The 21265-nt window shown below is 34.6% G+C and overlaps 1 protein-coding gene across 1 annotated transcript in view; it reads right to left on the bottom strand.

Annotated features, from left to right (window-relative positions):
* Positions 1–8467: 8467 nt before the first annotated feature.
* LOC131038920 (uncharacterized) overlaps positions 8468–21265 on the bottom strand; it is a 302639-nt gene continuing 289841 nt past the window's right edge. Inside the window, exon 12 of the mRNA XM_057971506.2 lies at positions 8468–8773. Coding sequence (XP_057827489.2) covers positions 8714–8773 — 60 coding nt within the window. The 3' untranslated portion in view covers positions 8468–8713. The remainder of the gene's footprint in view (positions 8774–21265) is intronic.

The following is a 21265-nucleotide window of genomic DNA, read 5'->3' as shown; positions in this document are numbered from 1 at the left end:
CTGCATGAAAATATTCCCCCTAAGGCATTAGGCCTTATATATTGGATGAGGTTCCTACACCGAAATCAGGTGTGGAGCCATTCTAAACAGTAGAATCTTCTTTCTTTACCCACATCTTCTTATGCTGATCTCTGATCTCTTCCACCTTAGATTTGCCCTTTTAATTTGATTCATTCTTGTCTACTGGAGCATTCCTACTTCTGCAATATCTTGCAATATGACCAAGTTTGTTGCATGCATGACAAACAACACTTCTTTGCATAGGCCTGTAGTTCATTTGATTTGGTCTCATCCTGCATTGGTTAGAAATGTGCCCATACATACCACAAGCATAGCATCTCTTATTCTAAAAAATGTTTATCACCGTTCTACACATGTTTGACTTGTGACCAAAATTGTTTCATATGGAACAATGACTTGTAAATGTAGGACCATTGTTCATCACTTTATTCATCATCCCATTATTCATCCTACTTCTGCATTGACTCACCATTTGACCAAATTTACCACAAAGAAAACATTTACCATTGAATTTATAGGCATTAGGTTGTCTTACTGGAGGTTTCTTGTTCTTCTGCTGATGATTTCTCTGACCAGAACCAGAGGATTCTCCTTTCTCAAATCCAAGTCCTCACATCTGAGGACTTTCCAGTGTCTCATCCAACCGGGCTGAACTAGCCTTGAATTTTTCTTTATACTCATTAGCCGTAGTTAGCTCATCTTTCAGAATTATGATCTGTTTTTCAAGTTCTTTCCATCATTTTTTGTTTGCACAATTCAAGCTTCAACTGATCATTCTCATATGTCAATCTGCAACATTCATCAGATCTCTCCTTCAATGACTGAGTCAAGGTTTCTTCATTCTTCTTCCAGTCTTCAATCTCCTTGGTCAGCTTCATTATAATGGATTGCATCTCATTCTTCAAGACTGTATTCTCTGTAGCAAACTTTTCACATTCATTTGTTTTGTCTTGTAGGGCTTGATTATCAATGCTTTGTTCTTCTTTCTCCTTCAGCTTATCGATCAATTCTTTTCTCTTTTCTCTTGATGTTCTCACTTGATCTTTAAATGTCTCAGTGAAGTCTTCAAGCATTCAAATTTCTTTTCAGGGATCTTACTTCTTTTCTTGTTGCATCAAGATCTTCAAGTGCCACACTAAGCTATCTCTGCAAACTGGAGTCCATTGATTCAATCTTCTGGATCTTCCTCAACCTGTTAGGCTTCTTTCGAGGCACAAAGATTTGATACCAATTGTTGGAATAAATGAACACTAGGGGGGCGGGGGGGAATTAGTGTTTTACAATTTTAAAACTTGCTAATCTGATTCTTAAACCACCAGATGCATAAGAAGGAGAGAAAAGTGCAGAAACATAAAAAAATCAACCACACAACCATAACACTAAGATTTTTACGTGGAAACCCGGAAAGGGAAAAACCATGGTGGAATTGTGATGCAGCCATAATCGGTAAAACCCTCAAAAAGAATAAACTGACTTATGCATCAAGAGTAATGAAACAAAAGCAACAAGAAACCATAACAAGATTGCATAACAGATCATATTATTGCTTTAGAACTTCCGACAACCATCCAGTTATCATCATATAATCATCAAAGAACATTCGATAGTTAACCAGTTACATGCAGGCTATCAACCAGATACAATCCAACCGGGACTCTAAGAATCAGCTGGATCACAAAATGCGAATCTTAATCCTTATTCTCCATTCTACTTCCTTTGCCCTTACAAATGATAACATCATATTTATATACCCACCGGAACATATCCGGGTCGGCCTCATAAGATTACATTTACCAATGCAGGAAAATAAAACATGTAACTAGTTCAACCCTAAGAATTAAAGAAATAAGAAAGAAAACATTTTTTTGGTTCTGCTCTGATATCTGGTGAAATGCGAAATCTCTGTCATGCGAGATTGCCAAGGTTTTCGGCGGGGGGGTGCAGACAAGTCTTCGCCTCTTGTCCGAGGAGCATTTCAATCTTCAGCCCGCAAGGTAAGAAAAACCCTGTTACAAACGAAGGTCGGTTTTTGGTTGGCAAAGCGGGCAAGTTTGGGGAAAATGCAGTAATTAGGGCAAAAATGGATGATGCCTTGTCACTACCCTCCGACGGAAACTGGCATATCGTTTGCTCGAAAAAGGCCAGGAAGAAGATGGGCGAAAGTAGAAACATATCTTTCAACTTCGATTGGCACAAGTCCTCAGCCTCAAATCTTTATCTGGCTACCGGGGCAAACATGGTGCCGCTCGGGAAAGTTAGAAATTTTGAGCCAAAATCCAGAACAAGACAGAGGCGAATTTGTAAAATTCCGGCAAAATTGACGGAACCCCAATTCAATTTATTTAGCAAATGTGGGGTTTTTGCAAAATGGGCGGGAATTGGAGAAGATACAGGAAAAATTATTGAGTGGTGGATGGCCCTATACCCGGGACAGGTAAGTATAACTATCCTGGATAATAATTTTCTTGCAATTTTGTGTGATAATCAAAATACAAAAAATGATATTCTCCATGGTTCGGTTAAATTATATAAAGGTTATGGTTTTTTTCGTTGTGATTGGAAACCGAACTTTGATCCTCACTCACAGAATTTAATCAATTACCCTAGATGGATTAATCTGGGTACATTACCAGTTGAATATCTGAATTTTGAAATCCTAGAATATATTGGGGAACAATTCGGTTCTTTTTTGGGATGTGAAGGTCTAGAAAATGGGGTTATAAAAAAGAATATCAAAATCTTAGTTGAATCTAACATTAACTCACTGGACTTAGATCCCATCACGCTAGTATCGAACAGGGGGGAGTGGAACATCCAACCCACCTTCTATGATGGGGCTATAAATGAATCTGATATTAGGTTGAAAACATGCTCAGCGCTGGTTAATAGTATCGAACAAATGGATAACTCTCTCTCAGATCAGCATAAAAAAACTACAATAAATGCATCCCCTGTTCACGACAATAGCCTTCCTGTGGCTTACCCAGATGAAAATAGAAACAACACCTACAACAACATTAATGACCTTGATAAGATTATAGATGAGGCAAACTCTATAAAAGAAGATGCCTTAGTGGAGATGACAAAAAGAATCTCAAATTCGGTGGACTCATTGAAACTTCCATCTGACACAAAATCAGACGAAAATTTGGAACAAGAAAATGAGGCAGATCTAGAAGAAATATCTTCTAGAATGGCTGCTGTTCTTGAGGTATTCGATAATAAGGTAGTTGAAAATCTTTCTCCGGAAGAGGAAGCTGAGAAGAGGTTCCTAATTCAGGAACTCTTGGCTTCTATGGATGAGGAAGAAAATAATGAGAATAGGGCTGGAGATATAATAACTACTCCTGTCAATGACTTTGCAGTAGCTCAGCCCCAACTGGGAGAGGATAATGGAGAGGGAGTGATAGTGCCCCAGCAAACCTTAGGAATAAAAAACATATATGACGGGAAAAACTTTCCTGACTGCGCTAGAGAAGCCAAAAGTAGAGGCAGAAAATCTTTGAGCGAGTTAAGATTGCAGGATGGAAATGCTAAAGACCAAGGCAAATTGACAGCCTTCTTTGATGCTGGGAAGGGGAAGGGCCTTCCCACGGCCCCATGAAAATCTCTTCATGGAATGTTAGGGGCATGAACGCCCCTAACAAACAACGTCTAATTAGACGCAACATTATTAAATGGAAACATGATATCGTTCTCATACAAGAAACTAAATTAGCCCAGGTAGAAGCTGAGGCTTTTAAAAGGAAATTAGGTATTCTTTGCGGTGAATTTGTGGAAGCCAGGGGCGCTTCTGATGGTATTGGAATTATTTGGAATCCGCGTAGTATTATTTTTCATCCTATAGCAGGTAATAGAAATTGGCTATTGGGAAAGGTTATAAGCAAACACAACAAATTCACTTTCACCCTTATAAACATTTATGGCCCGATCCCGGATGCTGGAAAGCGCAGAGTTTGGTCAGAACTCTCGATTATGATGGGGCTAGATACCTCTTCCCCTGTTATTCTTGGAGGGGACTTCAATGCTATTATGAATTTATCAGAAAAAAAGGGTGGTATTCGTAGGGAACCGCAATCCTTAAAAGACTTTAAAGAGTGGGTAGCTTATAACAATCTTATAGATATAGAAACCAATAATGGTGTGTATACCTGGTATAATAGAAGATCAGGCTTTACACAAATCGCTGAGAGACTAGATAGATTCCTTTTTAGAGGGAACTTGACCGATCTAGCGGTTAACCTCTCTGCTTCACTTCTCCCATCATCAGGATCTGATCATTATCATGTCATCCTCAATATTGAGGGAGTGGCTACACCACGGTGTTGCCCCTTTAAGTTTGAAAAAATGTGGATGCAAAATCCAGACTTCTATGACCTGGTCTCCAGGTGGTGGTCTGAGGTAAGTTTTCAGGGATCAAAGATGTTTTGCCTTGTAAATAAATTAAAACATCTCAAGTGCAAGTTACTGAAATGGAATAGTGAAGTTTTCGGTAACATTTTTGAAACCAAAATGTCATTAGAAAAAGAAATCGCAGACCTTAATGAAAAAGTGTTTAGACTAGGAATGGATCAGGATAGCTTCCTCAAAGAAAAGGAGCTCCTCGGGAAATACGAGGATGCGTTATCAAAAGAAGAAATATTTTGGAAACAGAAGTCTAGAGAGAATTGGCTTCAAAATGGGGATAGGAATACTAAGTTCTTCCACAATAGTACAAAATTAAGGAGGAACACTAACGGTATTCACAAGATCATGAGTAATAATGGTATACTTCTGGAAGATCAAATTGACATAACTACAGAAGCAGTTAACCATTTTAAAACCCTGTTCAGCTCTGAATATTCTCTTAAAGATGCCAATTTAACTATTCTTAGGAATATTCCTAAGATCATAACTGAAAATCAAAATAAAGCGCTTTGCAACAAATTTACAGAATCAGAAGTAAAAGTTGCATTGGGGCAGCTTAACCCTGATAAAGCTCCCGGCCCGGATGGATTTCCTGCTTGCTTTTTTCAAAAATGTTGGCACATTATTGGTAAAGAGGTTGTGGAAGCTTTGGAAGCTGTTAGAAACTCTGGGAGTATTTTAAGGGAGATCAATAACACTTTCATTACTTTGATCCCAAAAAAGGAGGAATCAAGAAATTTTGAAGACTTTCGCCCTATTTCTTTATGTAACACAATTTACAAACTTTTTACTAAAATTTTAGCAAACAGATTGAAAGGCATCCTTCCGTGCATTATTTCTGAGGAACAAACCGGTTTCGTACCAGGTAGATCTATCTTTGATGGCATTATTATTGCTCAAGAAGTCATGCACTCGATACAACAGAATCGATCAGCTGCGATGATGATCAAGTTAGACATTAAGAAGGCATATGACAAGGTCGATTGGAGATTTCTGTGTAAATGTTTAGAATCCTTTGGCTTTTCTAAACAATGGATCAATTTAATCTTCGAATGCATTTCATCTCCCAGGATATCATTGCTTATAAATGGTTCCCCAGCAGGCTTCTTCCAGATATCTAGAGGGATTAGACAAGGAGATCCTTTATCCCCTTTTTTATTTATCATAATGGCAGAGGGCCTTGGGAGAATCATTTCATGTGCTCGAATGAATCAGATTGTCAAAGGTATTAAAATTACTAATGGAATGGAGGCCATTACCCACCAGCAGTTTGCTGATGACACAATGCTGATGGGATGTGCGAATAGGTCTGAAGCCATGGCTTTCAAAAGGATTCTTGACATCTATGCATTAGCTTCTGGTCAGGAAGTGAATAGGAATAAATCAGAAATCTTCTTCTTTAACACTTCGCAAAACATAGAGTCAGATATTTGTAATATCTTAGGGTTTGATAAAGGGAAACTCCCTTGTAAATATCTAGGGATTTCGATGGATAAGGGAAACAATATAAATTCATTATGGAAAGAAATCCTTGAAAAGATGGATCTCAGGTTGAATTCTTGGAAGAACAAATGCCTATCTTCGGCTGGGAGATTAACATTACTAAAAGCTGTAATGGCGGCTATTCCGATATTCCAGATGACCTGCCAGCAATTACCTAAAGGTGCTCGATTAGAAATGATAAAAAAGATGAGGAAGTTCTTTTGGAATATGAACTCAGACAAAAAGAAATATGCTTTAATATCTTGGGATAAAATTAGCCAGCCTATCAGTATAGGGGGTGTTGGCATCAAAGACTTGGGGGTTCAAAACATGGCTCTGGGGGCGAAGTTAGTCTGGAAAATGACTCAGAGGAAGCGGTGGCGACAATGTGCATGTTATTGACAGTTTGGGAAGTTCGACAATTCGGCAACTGAAACAAATTGTTTTTCAACGGACATAAAAACATCTAGAAAACAGTTGCAGGAGGTTGGATCATGTGGTGATGATTTCTATCATTGTGTAAAAGAGGATTATAGCAATCGATTGGCAATTCTGTAAAAAGTTGAATTGAAAAGCCGATTAAGATTGTAATCTTCTATACTGCTCCCTGAACAAAGATTAGATCAAAAGGTCTAAAACTTGTATGTGATTGTTTTTACTGTAATACAAGGGATTATTTTGGTGTGTGGGTTTTTCACCCATAAGGGTTTTCCCACATGAAATCTGGTGTACATCTTTGTGTTTGTGTTCTTTTCATGTTGCTTTGTTTATCCTGTATTGTGTATCTTAGTTGCTGTAATTCGAATTAAAACATTCATCTGCTTTACTTCTCTAAGAAATTGACATTAGGAAGGCGTTTTCCACACTCTTCTTTCCTTACAAGTGGTATTAGAGCCTATCTAGTTGTGTTATCCTTGTGGGTAGGACGGGTTTTTTGTGTTAATTTTGCAGTGGGAGTTTTGCAGAGGTTTGTTTAAAATTACGGACTGAGATGGTGAGCACATCAGGAAGAGTGGACATTGACAAATTCAATGACAACAACTATGTGTTATGGAAACTCAAGATGGAAGACTTGATGGTTGATAGAGACCTCTAGGTTGCACTGTCTGGATCAAAACCATCAGGCATAAAACAAGAAGATTGGGATCTTGCAGATAGGAAGGCCGAAGGGTTGATTAGATTATGCCTTGCGGATTCTATTCTCTTGAATGTTCATGAGGAGAAGACAACAACATCTTTGTGGAAGAAACTTGGTGATATTTATCAGGGAAAGTCTCTGGTAAACAAGTTGTTCCTGAGGAAGAAGTTATACTCCTTGAAGATGAGTGAAGGGACATCTGTGGCTAATCATTTAAATGCTTTCAACACGATCATTGCACAGTTAACTTTCGTGGGAGATAAGATTGAGGAACAAACTTGGTGGTAACGAAAGTTACACTTCCATTGAGTAGTGATCAATCGATAAGAGACTTGTGAGGGACCCACTATCAAGGATCGGAGATCACGTGGGACAAAGCTTGGAGAACTAGCGAGTTACACTTCCATTGAGTGGCGATATGCTGATAACCTTTGAAACTCGGTGAGGACAACGATGGACTCATTTTGTCTGCTGACGATTGGTGGAAACCAGAATGACTCAGAGGAAGTGATGGCGACAATGTGCGTGTTATTGATAGTCTAGGAAGTTCGACAGTTGGGCAACTGAAACAAGCTCTTTTTCAACAGAGACATAAAAACGTCTGGAAAACAGTTGTAGTAGGTTGGATCATGTGGTGATAATTTCTATCATTGTGTAAAAGAGGATTGTAAGCAATCGATTGGTAATTTTGTAAAAAGATGAATTGAATAGCCGATTAAGATTGTAATCTTTCGTACTGCTCCCTGAACAGAGATCAGATCAAAGGTCTGGAACTTGTATGCGATTGTTTTTACTGTAATACAAGATATTATTTTGGTGCATGGGTTTTTCACCCGTAAGGGTTTTCGCACGTGAAATCTGGTGTACATCTCTGTGTTTGTGTTCTTTTCATGTTGCTATGTTTATCCTGTACTGTGTATCTTAGTTGTAATTTGAATTGAAACATTCATTTGCTTTACTTCTCTAACAAATTGACATTAGGAAGGCGTTTTCCACACTCTACTTTCCTTACATTGTCCAAAATTATACAAAAAGTTGATGATACATGGAAGACATATTCTGATTTAAGGGCAAGGCCACACGAAAGAGGATTCCCCATGGCCACACTTATGAAAGAGGATTCCCCATGAACATTACCATTATTCTAATTATTTATTCTTATTTCTGTGCAAGTTCCAAATCAACACCTCCAACATATATTCTAGTATTCACTTTTAACTATGTTTCTACCAATTGGTTTTTAAAAATACTAAATGCAACAACAGAAATATAAGAGTGCACATTAGACATTGTTATATTTCAATGAAAAATAATGCTTTTGTATGCGTGCAATATTTTTTAAAATTAATAGTTTAGAAACTAGATTTAAATTGCTACTGTTCATTGTACTTCAAAATTTCGAGTGCATGCATATCAAAGTACTCATCTAAGTTCGGGTTTAGTTGATTTCAAAAGAAAAAAAAAGATGCCACATTTGAACCCTTTTTGTATATCATTTCCATGCACTTACCCTAATTATATAGCATTTGGTGGTATAGATTATTTGACTATTTTTATATAATAAACACAATAATCCATGTAAACCAAAATATACAATTCAATTGTCGATGACCAATATACATATACAAGAGAAGAATAATATGTACATGTTCATCCACCCAACAATCAAAACAACCCATCCTTGTAAGGCCCAGAATCAGCTAATAGTTGGATTACAAGCTTAACCTGCATAAATGAGAAACCAAACAATCTCTATAAGTTATCTCAAAAAAAAAAATCATAATTAATATTTGAATTTTATATAAACTATAATATTTTTTTGCTAGTAAAACACCAATAGTCGCAAATAATTTTACAATACTAAGATAAGAAAATCTTATAAATGTGACCATCTTAGTTTCTTCAAAGAATCTTCACGAAACAACACATAACACTTATCATCTATAAATATAACTTCTACTATTATTTGTTATTACTCATATTAAGAAAATCAAGTATTAATGATATTATTTTAAAAATAAGCTAACATATTTGTTTACTAGTTACATATTTTTCTAGAATAACCTCTAAAATTTCAAGCTATTATTCCTAGCATAATGTGACACTTACCGCAATATGTTCATAGAATTAGTCATTTCAAACGTACATTAATGATAAATAATATGTATTGTGTAATAGGAGAGAATTCTAGAATTATTAAAAATAGGAGATGATTAGGAGTTTAATCAAAATGTAACTTATATATCAAGAATTGTTTCCAATTATCTATTCCAAAAAGAAACGTAACATCTATATATTTAATTAATCATTGCAAATTAATGTGATGGATAGATCATTATGTGAACTATCTTGACAACTACCAAATTTTATCATTAAAAATTGCAGTTTTAAAAAAAAATTGCTAAATATTTGTCATTCCTTTCATTGCGCATTATATTATGTGAAGAAAAAGAGATGAAATATGGAATAAAACTCTTAAATATTTCGTCATTCTTTTCTTGTCAATGTAAAAAATTGCAAAGAATTGTGAAGTGTGTGTAGCTAAAGAGACGTGTGATCTCAAATAGGAAAATAAAGCTACGATAGGTGAGGGATGCCAAATATTATTAATATTAAGTTGGATCAAAAGCATATACCCCCTTAAAAAAGATTAAGAAAACATATTTAGCTAGGTTGGAAGCATGAAAAAATGTAGCTAACTGGGTTACATGAATGGAAATTCAGCTTGGTGGGTCGTATTGGGTTGTTGAAGGTACATGAAGAGATGGAAGAACATCGTGACACACATCCTTTGGAATATTCCACCTCCTTCACACAACTCTTTGCTTCGAAACATTCCTTGTAGGAGGAAATAGTAATTTCTCAAGTAAACAACTTCTATTTACTCCGTGGTTTGGTTTATGAAACAACTTGCATATCACATATAATATGAAATGCTATCATTTACACAAGGGTGTATTCCATTAGAGTTTCTCACTATGCTCCATTCAATGCAAATCGCTTGTAACTTCAGAGTTCTTCCATCGACCCTTGATATTCCACTGGGGGTAGAAAATTGAATTAAAAGTTTCCAAGAGTAAGACAAAATAAGTAGCGAGTCATTGAAATGATATAATAAGTATAAAGGCGTTTAACACCAACTGGAGGTTTTGGCCAACAATTCCCAAGGGTTTTTATTGTTTGCTTATTGCTTTTTTGATAGAATAGGAAAGAGTTTTCATACTTGAGGTAGGATAACTGGAAGGCTCATCCATTGCTACTATTGTATCATAATCTATAACTAGTGACCAAGATAATTAAATTGTAATGCTAGGTTCTTTTCTTTGCACAAGGTTGAGGAGCTTGAATTGGGAACTTGATCCTCACAACGATAGAATCCAGATGAAGTCAATGTTTATTTCCTTCCCTTCAACATAGTAATGATGGTGAGTCACATTACAAACCAAAATCCTTTGATTTGATGCCCATGAAATGGTTTCGGAGTGATTACATCTATATGGTTCTCAAAAAGTAGCTTTTTGGAAGCTAGGCTTCATTAATTAGTTTATCTAGACATTTAAAGATGAAAATATTTGTAAGAGACTAAGATTTGAAATAAGAACATTTGTTTGAAATTAGATTTGATTGATTTTTTATAATTTATATAAAAAATGAATATACATTTTCACTATTATTTTAAATATGCCTTGTTTATTTTAAATAGATCATAAAATAGAACAATCTCATAATTGTTTGTTGGCATGCTGTTTCGAATTTTTTTTTTGTTCAAAATAATTTGACCATAATCATATATAAAAGAAAGAAAGAAAAAAATATCATGTGATCATATGAAAATAATTATCTTGAATTTCAATTATATATATGTATGCCTCCTCTTTCAAAACATTATTTCCTACAATTATAAGAATAAATTTACTTTAAAATAAAAATAATCCATAAATTGTTTAGCTTATGTAATTGATATGAGAGTGATGAATAATAAATTTTAGGATTCTTAAATTATATTTTATGGAATTGATTTTTGCTCGTACTCTATCCTCAATGCTCTATATATAATATATTTATGATCAAACATCTAATTCAGATTATGTTCATTAGGAACATGGAAAATACAATTGATCAAATAATTAGATAAACTTGTTCTAATTCCATATTAGATATGTTTTATTTTTTATTATGTTAATAAATACTAAAATTTCAAAATTTGTTAACCATAATCAACAATTTGTCACAACCCTTTTGTGCAGTCTTTAGTAGGGACTATAGTTGCATTGCATTTCTGGAGAAGATGTGACCACTATTCATCTTTCTCTTCTCCAATCATCTATAATATTTATTCAGTTTGATTTTGCACTAAGTTATTTTTGGTCTTTTCTCTCAAGTATGTAAATATTTGATCATATGAAATTTTATGTACATTATGGATTGTGGAAAATTGATATCTCTGATATGAATTTTTTTTCATTGTGTTGAATTTGGGAGTTATGTTTTCAATAGTTCCCCTTTGGGTATAGCTATTGTATACTATTGAATTTTGTAATAAAAACATTTTGTTGCTAAATTTGTTTTTGCATTAGAGATAGACAAGTATATTATTTCTATTAGTTTAAAAAATTTACGTAATATTTTATGTAGATTTTACATATTTGTATTCATTGTCTCCAAATAAATATAATAATACTTGAAATATACATTCTTGATAAAAAAAATTAAGAAAACAAAATTTCAAACTAATAAAAGTGCCTATATTGCTATTGGATGACCAATAGGCACATATAAATAGTCATGTCGACAAAGAACTCCACAAAATGACACTAATAAAAAAATATAAATGTGCCATGATTGACCAACAAGACTATTTATATGTGCATATTGGCTATCCAGTAGTACCTATAGATGCTTTTACTATTTAATACAAAAAGTTAAGAAACAATAGATCATACAAACAAGTCAACATTATGTTGATGGAAGATGGAAAGCATTGCAGAAATGGTCAATGGTCTTATGGTGAATATGGCAGCTTGTTAGGCCACACAATTTAGGTTTAATTTAATGAGTATGATTGGGATCAATTGTAAGGTTTGATTTAATGAGGTACAATTTGGGGTCAGTTGTAAGTCTAGGTGATCTTGATGGAAGACTAGCCATTGTCATACAAGCAAGACATAATTAAAATTAAAAGTAATGGAAAGACATTCCTAGACGAAATGTAGGAATGTAGGCATCCATAAAAAAACATTATATAGGTTCCACACCATTATAGGTTTTGTACATTCTTGTTGGTTATAGAGTTTATTTATCATTTAAGTGCATATTTGTTGATATGAATCCAACAACTAGTAAACATAATTTAGGTGTGCAAAAACAGAATTTAATTTAGGTCTCAAGCTTCAAGAATACACGAAGAAAAATATTGCATTTGCTTCTATCTAGTAGCCTCTCAATATTTCAACAAGTGGGAAGAATATTCCATGCCCACATTAGCACTACGTCAACAGGGTTCAAAAAAGGCCCCCTCCCAAATAAACTTTTTGATTTTGTAGTCTAACTTCATCACTTCCTAATTCAATCATCTAGTTTCCTTTTTACAAGCAATTTTTTATTTGGGGCAGAATTTCGTGCTCTTCACTATTGTGCAATTAGTTTTTTTATTTTGGTATCTCATTTTTTAAGAAATTGCAGATTCTCACGTGCTGCTAAGCGGTTTTCCCTTTTGAGAATTTCTGAAGCTTTGTTCTTTGCTCTTGCGGTAACATTTTTTGGTGTCTTTTTTTGAAAGTGCATTATTTTTCTTATACTTTGTGATGCCATGATCAAATTGATCCTATTCTGTTTAAAATTTGTATTTTGAGCTTGTTGCCAAATTTGGCATTTGTATGTAAATTAGGTGATATCAAATTGACATGATGAATCTTGATCCAAAATTTTTTGGCCACATCCAAACTCGCATCTCCAAAATCAAGCAAAATTAAGAACATAGCTAAAAGATTGCAATTTTGGAAAAGAAAAATTACAATTGAGTTTTGATGTTTTATCCAAGCTTGGTCTAGAGTATTCAATGTTTGCTTGTGGCTTTCATACCCATCGGCTTTCTATGGGAGCATCATTTGTTGATCCTATGATGATTTCACGAATCTCCTAATCCAAGAGGAAGCAAAGTCAATTCACATGGGTCTAATCAAGTCTTCTAAACCACAAGCATTGGTGGCAAATGAGACTTAGGTAAAGAAAGGAACATGGAATCTTGATCAGAAGCAAAAGAAGAAAAAGAACAAGCTAAACAAAAAATCTGAATCATCTCCCTCACAAGGGGAATCATCTAAGAACAAGCCTAAATGTGCATACTACAAGATAACAAGGCATGATGAACACCAATATTATTCAAAACAAATTGATGAATTGAAGCATCTTCTTAAGAAGAATCAAATCACTTTCCTTCAACAATGCCAAGTGGTTCATCTTCTTCTTATTCATCAAAGTCAGAGATCTTGTTATAGTTGCAAATTTTGAGTCAATGAGGTGGATACTTGATGCAAGAGATTTACATCATATGGCTTCATCATAGAGTATGCCTCTTCATTTGAGTCTTGTTCATCACCACATATCTTGATGGCTAACAACACATATATGCGTTTTTGTGGGAAGGGTTCTATTAACATGGATGACAAAGTATTCAATTGATGTTCGTGTGCCTTAATTGTCAACAAATATCCTTTCTATCTATTAGATCACACATGGTGGAGCAAACAAGAGTGTTGAGTTCATAACAGATTCTTTCCTCATCAAGGATTTGCATAGTAGAGATATAGTTGCAATTGGGGAGGTTGATCACCAATCTCGAGTCTATACCTTCTCACATTTTGCTCCTATAGTTCCTTCCGCTAATGTACACACTATTGACATCTGGTGTGGACCCATTTGACGAGATTCAATATGGTCATTTGAATCTTGGAGTTCTATAATTTTCTAAGGTTCTAGAGTCATGCTAATAATTCATCTCCTTCATCTCCCGATGCTTCTAATGATATTTGTTTTGCCATAGTTTTGTCTTCTTGTGATTCAATGTAACCAGACACACATTGTTATCCAAAGATTGCTACTTGGGATGATCACTTGGAAAACATGGAGGTTTGTTCATATGAGTCCCACATTCCAGGTTTGCAAGACACCATTGATTGTATTCATCTTCTCTTTGATGGAGACAATCCTTCTTTAATTATTGTGAGGGAACACTCTCACCCTCTTGTTCATTCTCTATATGATCATCCCTCATAGTTTGACATGAGTGTGGATCCTTTGAAATTGTTTGAACAACATTTGGAGGAGGTTTCTTTGTCTTTAGAGAAGGCATCCTTGTCTTTGGGTGATGTTCTACATCAATTTCTAGCAGATTCTAGATTGTCATGTCCAACAGTGTGGCCTAGAATTCCTATTTGGATCATAACAACTTTTGACATTGACATGGAGACACCTAAGCATACTTTAGATAAATCACACTTCATCACTCTTCCCTCATCTTCCTTTTGGGAATGAGAAGACATCCTACATACCATCTTGGTTTTGTTTCTTCCTAAGGAGATGAATGTTGTTTGGCAAGATTAGATCATCTTCAACACTCAGTGTCAAGCATCTACCATCATTGTAGGAGACTCTGCATTAAGGTGGGGCTGCATGGTCTTTCTTATTTTAATCTCTTATGGTGTGGGGGGCGGGACTTTTTCCTCACATGGGGTTTCATCCATCTCATTTTTCATAGACAATAATTTGGTTTCATTTCTCTTTTGGATAGGATTTTTGTCCCAATTGGTTTTCTCCTCTTATCCATTTGTCAGAGATTGCATTGTATTGCATTTGTATAGGGGTACCTAACATGGCCTAGTAGTTGAGACTTTTCTTGCATTGTTGCATCTTGCATTTGTGTGCATTCTCCCTAAGTTGCACTTAAGGGGGTGTTGGTGTGATAGGGGTACTTTACCTAGCTAGTTTATCGCCTAGGTGCTAATCACACATGTTATTTAAGTTTTCTTAGGGAACACATAGGTCCTAGGAATCTTTCTCGAAGTCTTAGTTGTCATGTGATCTTATCTTATTGCATTTACTTCAAGTTTTCTAGGTTATTTAATATTTATCATGTTAGTTGTCTCAAGCTGCCATAATCTTATGCAATCCTAGGTTCAGCTTGGCCTATGTAACGAAGGGGTCTCCTTTGTAATCTGATTATGTTGTATGTAATCTATCATTTTAATCCTTTGATAGAATAGCATTATTTTTTCATTGTTGGTCTCTCTTGTGCTTTCATGAAGTGCCTAAATCTTGGCTAGCTATAATATTGAACAATCTTGCATGGTATAGAGCATTTTATACCAACGCTTATAGTGTGTACTATTTCTCCTCTTTTTTTAATGTAAAACGTCATGTTCAAAATATAGCTATTATGTTGCCCATTTTTTGTTTTTTTTCCTCATTTCCCAATCCTTCCCACTAGTGTTGCATTTTCTTTTTATCTAATAATGTTTTCTCTTCAAATTTCACAATCAAGTTTCAAAACCCTATTTTTTTTTTTATTGTATAAAATCAGCAACTGCAAGTTCAATGCAAGGTAGTTGCAAAAAAGATGCTACGTGGGGCATGGTATAGTGAGTGATACCAAAAGCATGGTGACTTGTAATTTTTGTGGGTTTTCTATGGGAAGAGGAATCAATAGGTTAAAATTTCAACAATGTTAGGAGAGAAATGGATGCCCTACTTACCAATTATGTACAAAAACAAAAGGAAGAGGGCAAGCAAGCTAAGCAATAGAAGCAATAATGAGAACCTAGAGTCATCTACAAATTGTTTTACTGGCCCACATTCAACATCCACTTTCCTCCACTAATGATCATGAGAGTTCTGGTCATCTTCCTTCACCAAATTTCTTTGTTCTTGACAATGTTCCAAGGGCACATCCTCACTTGAAGTTATTACTTGGAACAAATAAAAACACCATGAGGCTAGGATGACAATGACAAACTGTTGGTGCTATAATAATATACCCATAATGTGCCAACAACCCATTCTAGGAAGGGTTGGTAAATGTATTGATAGTTGTTGATAAGAAGTTTAAAACTCCAAATTCTAAGGACTTTAGCAGCCTATTGCAGGAGGATGCAATTCAAATTACATGGCTTGTAGTTGATGATCAAAAGAAATTATGGAAGAAAAAGGGCTACAACATTTTATCAAATGAATGGCCAAATAATAAGAATAGGACTCTCACTAGATTTTGAATGGCTTCAAGTACCACATTGGTGTCCTTAAAGTCCATAGTTACCTTGAATGAAATAAAAAGTGCTAATACAATCTATTAGAGGGAGATCCAAAAGGTTGGAATTGAAACTATTGTCTAAATTGTCACAAACAATACAATAATGGATGTAGCTATGGTGAGACATATTTGGGAGAGTCCTTGTGTTATACATTGCTTAGATTTGTTGCTTGAGGACATTGGAAAAATTAAAGGGCCAAAAGTGTAGTTGAAGATGTTAGACAACTTACCAAATTTATTTACAACCATACTTGGGTCCTCAGTTTGATAAGAGACTTGAATGACAAGGAACTTGTATGATTGGGGGTAATACAATTGGCCACCAACTTCCTCACTTTGCAAAGCATTGTAGCATTGTAGCTTGAACCCCTTCTCTCAAGCAAATGTTTGCAAGAAAAGCCTAGATGGATTCTCCATATTCTGAAAAACCTTGAGAGAAGGCCACAAAAACTGTATTTGATAAGGTATTCATAAAAAATCCAAAAGAGATACTTGAGCTAAGGAAGAATAAAAAACTAAAGTTTTACAAGAAATTACCTATTTGCTATTTTTTAATTTTATTTTAATAATTAGAAGATTAATTTTCATCTTTTAGGTGGCATAACCTCTAGTCAAGGTTTTATGTTTGATGGATGGTGATAGCATGCCAATGGCTTTGCCTTTATGAATGACAAGACCAAAGTGGTCATTTTGCATTAATATAGTGGTAACAAAAGAAAATGTGACATAATTTGGTGATCATTGATCATCGTACATGGACAAACCAACTCCATTGTCCAATACATTCCTTGACAAACTATCTAAGCTCAAATTTTTCTTCTCTGATAACCTGGAGGTCATTGGGAAGCCTTACTTCGTGCATAGAGAGGATGACAATAGATGAAGATACCAAAGACAAAATTCTAGATGAATTGGAGGCTTACAAGGGTGCAAAGGGGAGGCTTTTTGGTTTACCTCAAACCATTCAATAGAGGGAAAATCAACAGCCAAGTTTAGAAAATCAATCTTTTTATTTTTGGCTTAATATAAGAAAGTAGAAAATTTTAAGTTCTTAACTCTATACTTAGTTCTTACATCTTTTGAAAAAGGTTTACTTGCAAAATTTGTGACAGAGGATTTAGGGTGCTGGTAGACCAAATCTTCAAAAGCTAGCTATTTGTGTTTTATCTTGGCCATGTAGTGCTTTTGAGTGTCAAAACAATTGGAAAATATTGGAAAGTATTCACACCAAGCAGAGAAATTAGTCGACCCAAAAGTGTCTCAATGACTTTGTCTTTAGTCAGTACAACTTTTCTTTTGAACCATAAAGTGGAGGGTCCTGCTCATGATACCATTGACTTGGATTGATACAATTGCTGGTTGGATTGCCAAAGAAACAAATATCATGTTCACTAATGAAAATCTCATTGAATTGGACAACTAAGGCGGAGCCACTAGAAAACAGCCATATTTGAAGAAATAGTTAATCCTCATGTTGATATTGACTTACCTTCTCGTTTGAGGTTCAAGAATACTAGTACTAGGAAGGGGAAGAAAAGAATGTGCATTGCAATTGGTTGTTTCTGAAGTATGTTCATTTTCAAAGTTAAACAACAATTATTATATATAATTTTATAGTAATACGATCCAATGTTTTGTTTGATTTTAAAGCTTTGAAATTTCAAGATTTGAGCATTTAGGGTGATATGACAAATTGACAATCAACATAGACTTACGTTCTAAATGCATTAATTTCATTCTTTTATTTTCTTTTAAATGTAATTATGCCTCTGTTTCTTTTCTTTTTCTTTGGCCAAATCTAGGGTTCAAGTCAAAATTTTGGGCTTCTAGGTCCACATCTAGGCAGAATTTTTCAACTATGGTTCAAGGTTTGTCTTATCATGATGACAATTTGGAAAGGCTAGCAAGAAATCTATTCTTGCTTGACAGTTTCATCAGCATAATAATTAATATATATGGTATGAAAGATACACTCACATTTTTATGCAAAAAGAATATCCTCTTCCACTATGTATTGCACCTTAATATTAAGTGACTCTAAATTTAACGAGCTCAAAAACTTCCTTGATTTTAATGGAAAGTTGAAAAAGCTGAGTTAATAGACATTGAAGAGGGTAAAAAAAGTAGGAAACATTTCAATTTTTTTTGAAAAAATATGCATCTCTCCTTTGATGGAAATATTGTCATTGATGTCAAAGGCAATCAGTGGAGATTGTTGAAAGGTTATCATTGATGTCAAGAGTGAGAATGTCATGAGCTGTTAAAGAAATTAGATAGCTGTGAACAAGAGCTTGACACACAATACAAATAGAAATATTATCATTGATGTTACACATTTATATAATGTCCATGTGACCAAAGGATTAGATCAATCATATACCAGACAACTATGTTTGAAAATGTATCAATGAGAGAAAGTGATGATCAGCAAATATAGTGTATCATGGATAAAGCAATGAGATAGTACTTATCAAAAGAATCTAAAAGCAATAGTAGCAGCAATTACCAAAATGGTGGCAATTAAGATATAGTAGGTCACGAGTACATATCTCTCTAAAATAATTACATATTACTTTATGCCTGAAAAGAATTACAAATGAATTATTTGTAATATTAGAGCCCACTTAAGGACAATATTCATGGGGCCCACTTCTTAATATTAGAGCCCACTAAAAGACATAATAATGCTACGTAAAAAGGATAATAAGGAAGTGTTTTAAAGACAGCTCAGTAGTAATAAAGACAAAGACCGATTCCACACTAATATGCAAAGGTGGCATCTCTTTAAAATGCAATTTGAGGTGTCAGCATCTATGGAAGCCATCCATAGTATTGAAGAATGTGGGAGTCTACATGTTGCTGTTAATAAAGATGATACGTGTCTTAAGTGAGCAATTCTTAGAAGACTTATGGAGACAAATCAGACAAGTATATGAGCAGATTTCTGAGGTTAAAATCAATCTTATTTTGAAGGCAAAATTCAAGCACAAGTGATTCACGTCAAACTCAAGGAACCAGTTTATAATAACCAGTGACCAACGACATAATACTCAGAATATGACAGTGATCTGCATTACAGTGATCTGTACACAGAGTCCAGGCAGAGACCATTATGAGCGCTGACCAATTTATCCTAAGGAAATATTTAATGACAGAGATCAAAAAGAAAGTCAAGTGAATTATATAAAGCAATTATATCTGATTATTAACAGCAATGGTGAATAGAAGATAGCAGTTGATTAATTAACCAAAGGCAGCGATAATTGTTAAAATACGGCTTCATATCTGTGGTGAAGATAAGTAATACTTCATACAAATTAATGGAACGGTTTGATCATTGTTTTCAGTGACTTTGTACATGTATGCAAGTGATGCGATTAAAACAAAAAGATAGCTGATTTGGTGATGGTTTGAGACATGATCTTCAGTTGTAATTGTTAGAGAAGCGATACAGATTTAATGGAAAGATATTAAAGACCAAAAAAAAAAGGAAAGCGACAAAGATGATATATTTAAGAAGAAATATTACAGCAGATCCCAATACGTTTGAAGATGTTCTTGAGACCGCTGAAAAGTAACGACAACAATTATATTGAAATAATCACTAGCCGATAAATAAAATAAAGTATATTAATACGCATACGAATGCGGTATGACTTTATTGAGACTGATTAATAGTATACTAAATTCTTGAGGAAACAGTCAAAGTCGAAGAAGTATTCATGAAAAGGTATGAATCAAACAGAAGGTGGCAGCGATTAAGACAAAGCAACGGTAGCGATCAAGATACTTTAGACAACAAACTAATATCCTGGTTTGATTATTTGAAGGGATACGTAATATACAGAGTTTGATTATTAACGAATCTGATTAGAGGGTGCGATCGATAGTAAATGGTTGATATGAAAAGCTGTGATAAAAATCAAGATGGACGTGTCTATTCATTGTAAAGAGTTGTGACTATTAAAATAAAAGATATATATATGAGATGGATCGAGGGGTAGTGATGTGGTATGTGTGTGAATATAGTGCTGAAAAAGTGTGTGAAAATATATAACATCCACACTAATGTGTAATACGATGAGAGTGTGAATAAAGTAGGTATGGAATAAGAGAGTGGAGTATAATGCTGAATATATAATTATGTGTATAAGAAATAGAGACTGCGTGGGTAAAGAGTATGGAGTGAATAATGCTGTGAATACGTGTTGAATATAAAATTAAAGTTATTTCTGAGAAAAGAGTGATGTGAGTGGTGTATCGTGTAGAAAATACACATACATATTTTATATCAGATCCTGTGAAGAAAAGAAGACTGAATGAAGAACTTTATACAGTGAACTGCAAAGTAATTCTTGAAAGGATTAAATGCAGATTTGAAAGAAGAGTATGAAAAGGTTATTTTTGGTATTTAAGCAGGTTAAGTGAAGATAGTATTCAGACTTGCACAACAGAAGACGGTGACCATTTTGGTGGCAGAATTTTTATCAGATTATAGCAGATTTGTGAAGCAAATTCAAGCAGATTTATGAAGCAGACTTAGAGCAGATTATAGATAGAAGTATGCTCACTTAATGGGCAGATTATAGATAGATTTGTGAAAAGTTTATAAACTGATTTGTATCACAGATTGATAAGGAAAGTGTGGCCAGGTTTATATGACTGGTTAGTAATGTTCATCATAGCAGTTTGAAGAAATGAATTAAGTGTCCATCATCAGTTGAGATAGCAACATTGTCAAGATAGAAATTCAGATTTACATGAAGTGGGTTGGTGCTCACTAATTCTGGATTGGGGAGTTTGTGCTTCCAGTGGGTTGGTGCTCACTAACAGTGTTAGGGGTTGGTGCCTCTAGTAGGTTGGTGCCTACGAAATATTGTAAAAGAAGAAATATATAAAAGCATTGATTTACC

Source organism: Cryptomeria japonica, chromosome 3 (genome assembly GCF_030272615.1).
Source record: "Cryptomeria japonica chromosome 3, Sugi_1.0, whole genome shotgun sequence".
Lineage (NCBI taxonomy): Eukaryota > Viridiplantae > Streptophyta > Pinopsida > Cupressales > Cupressaceae > Cryptomeria > Cryptomeria japonica.
The sequence above is the reverse complement of the archived record's forward strand: the minus strand, read 5'-3'. Positions and strand labels throughout refer to the sequence as shown.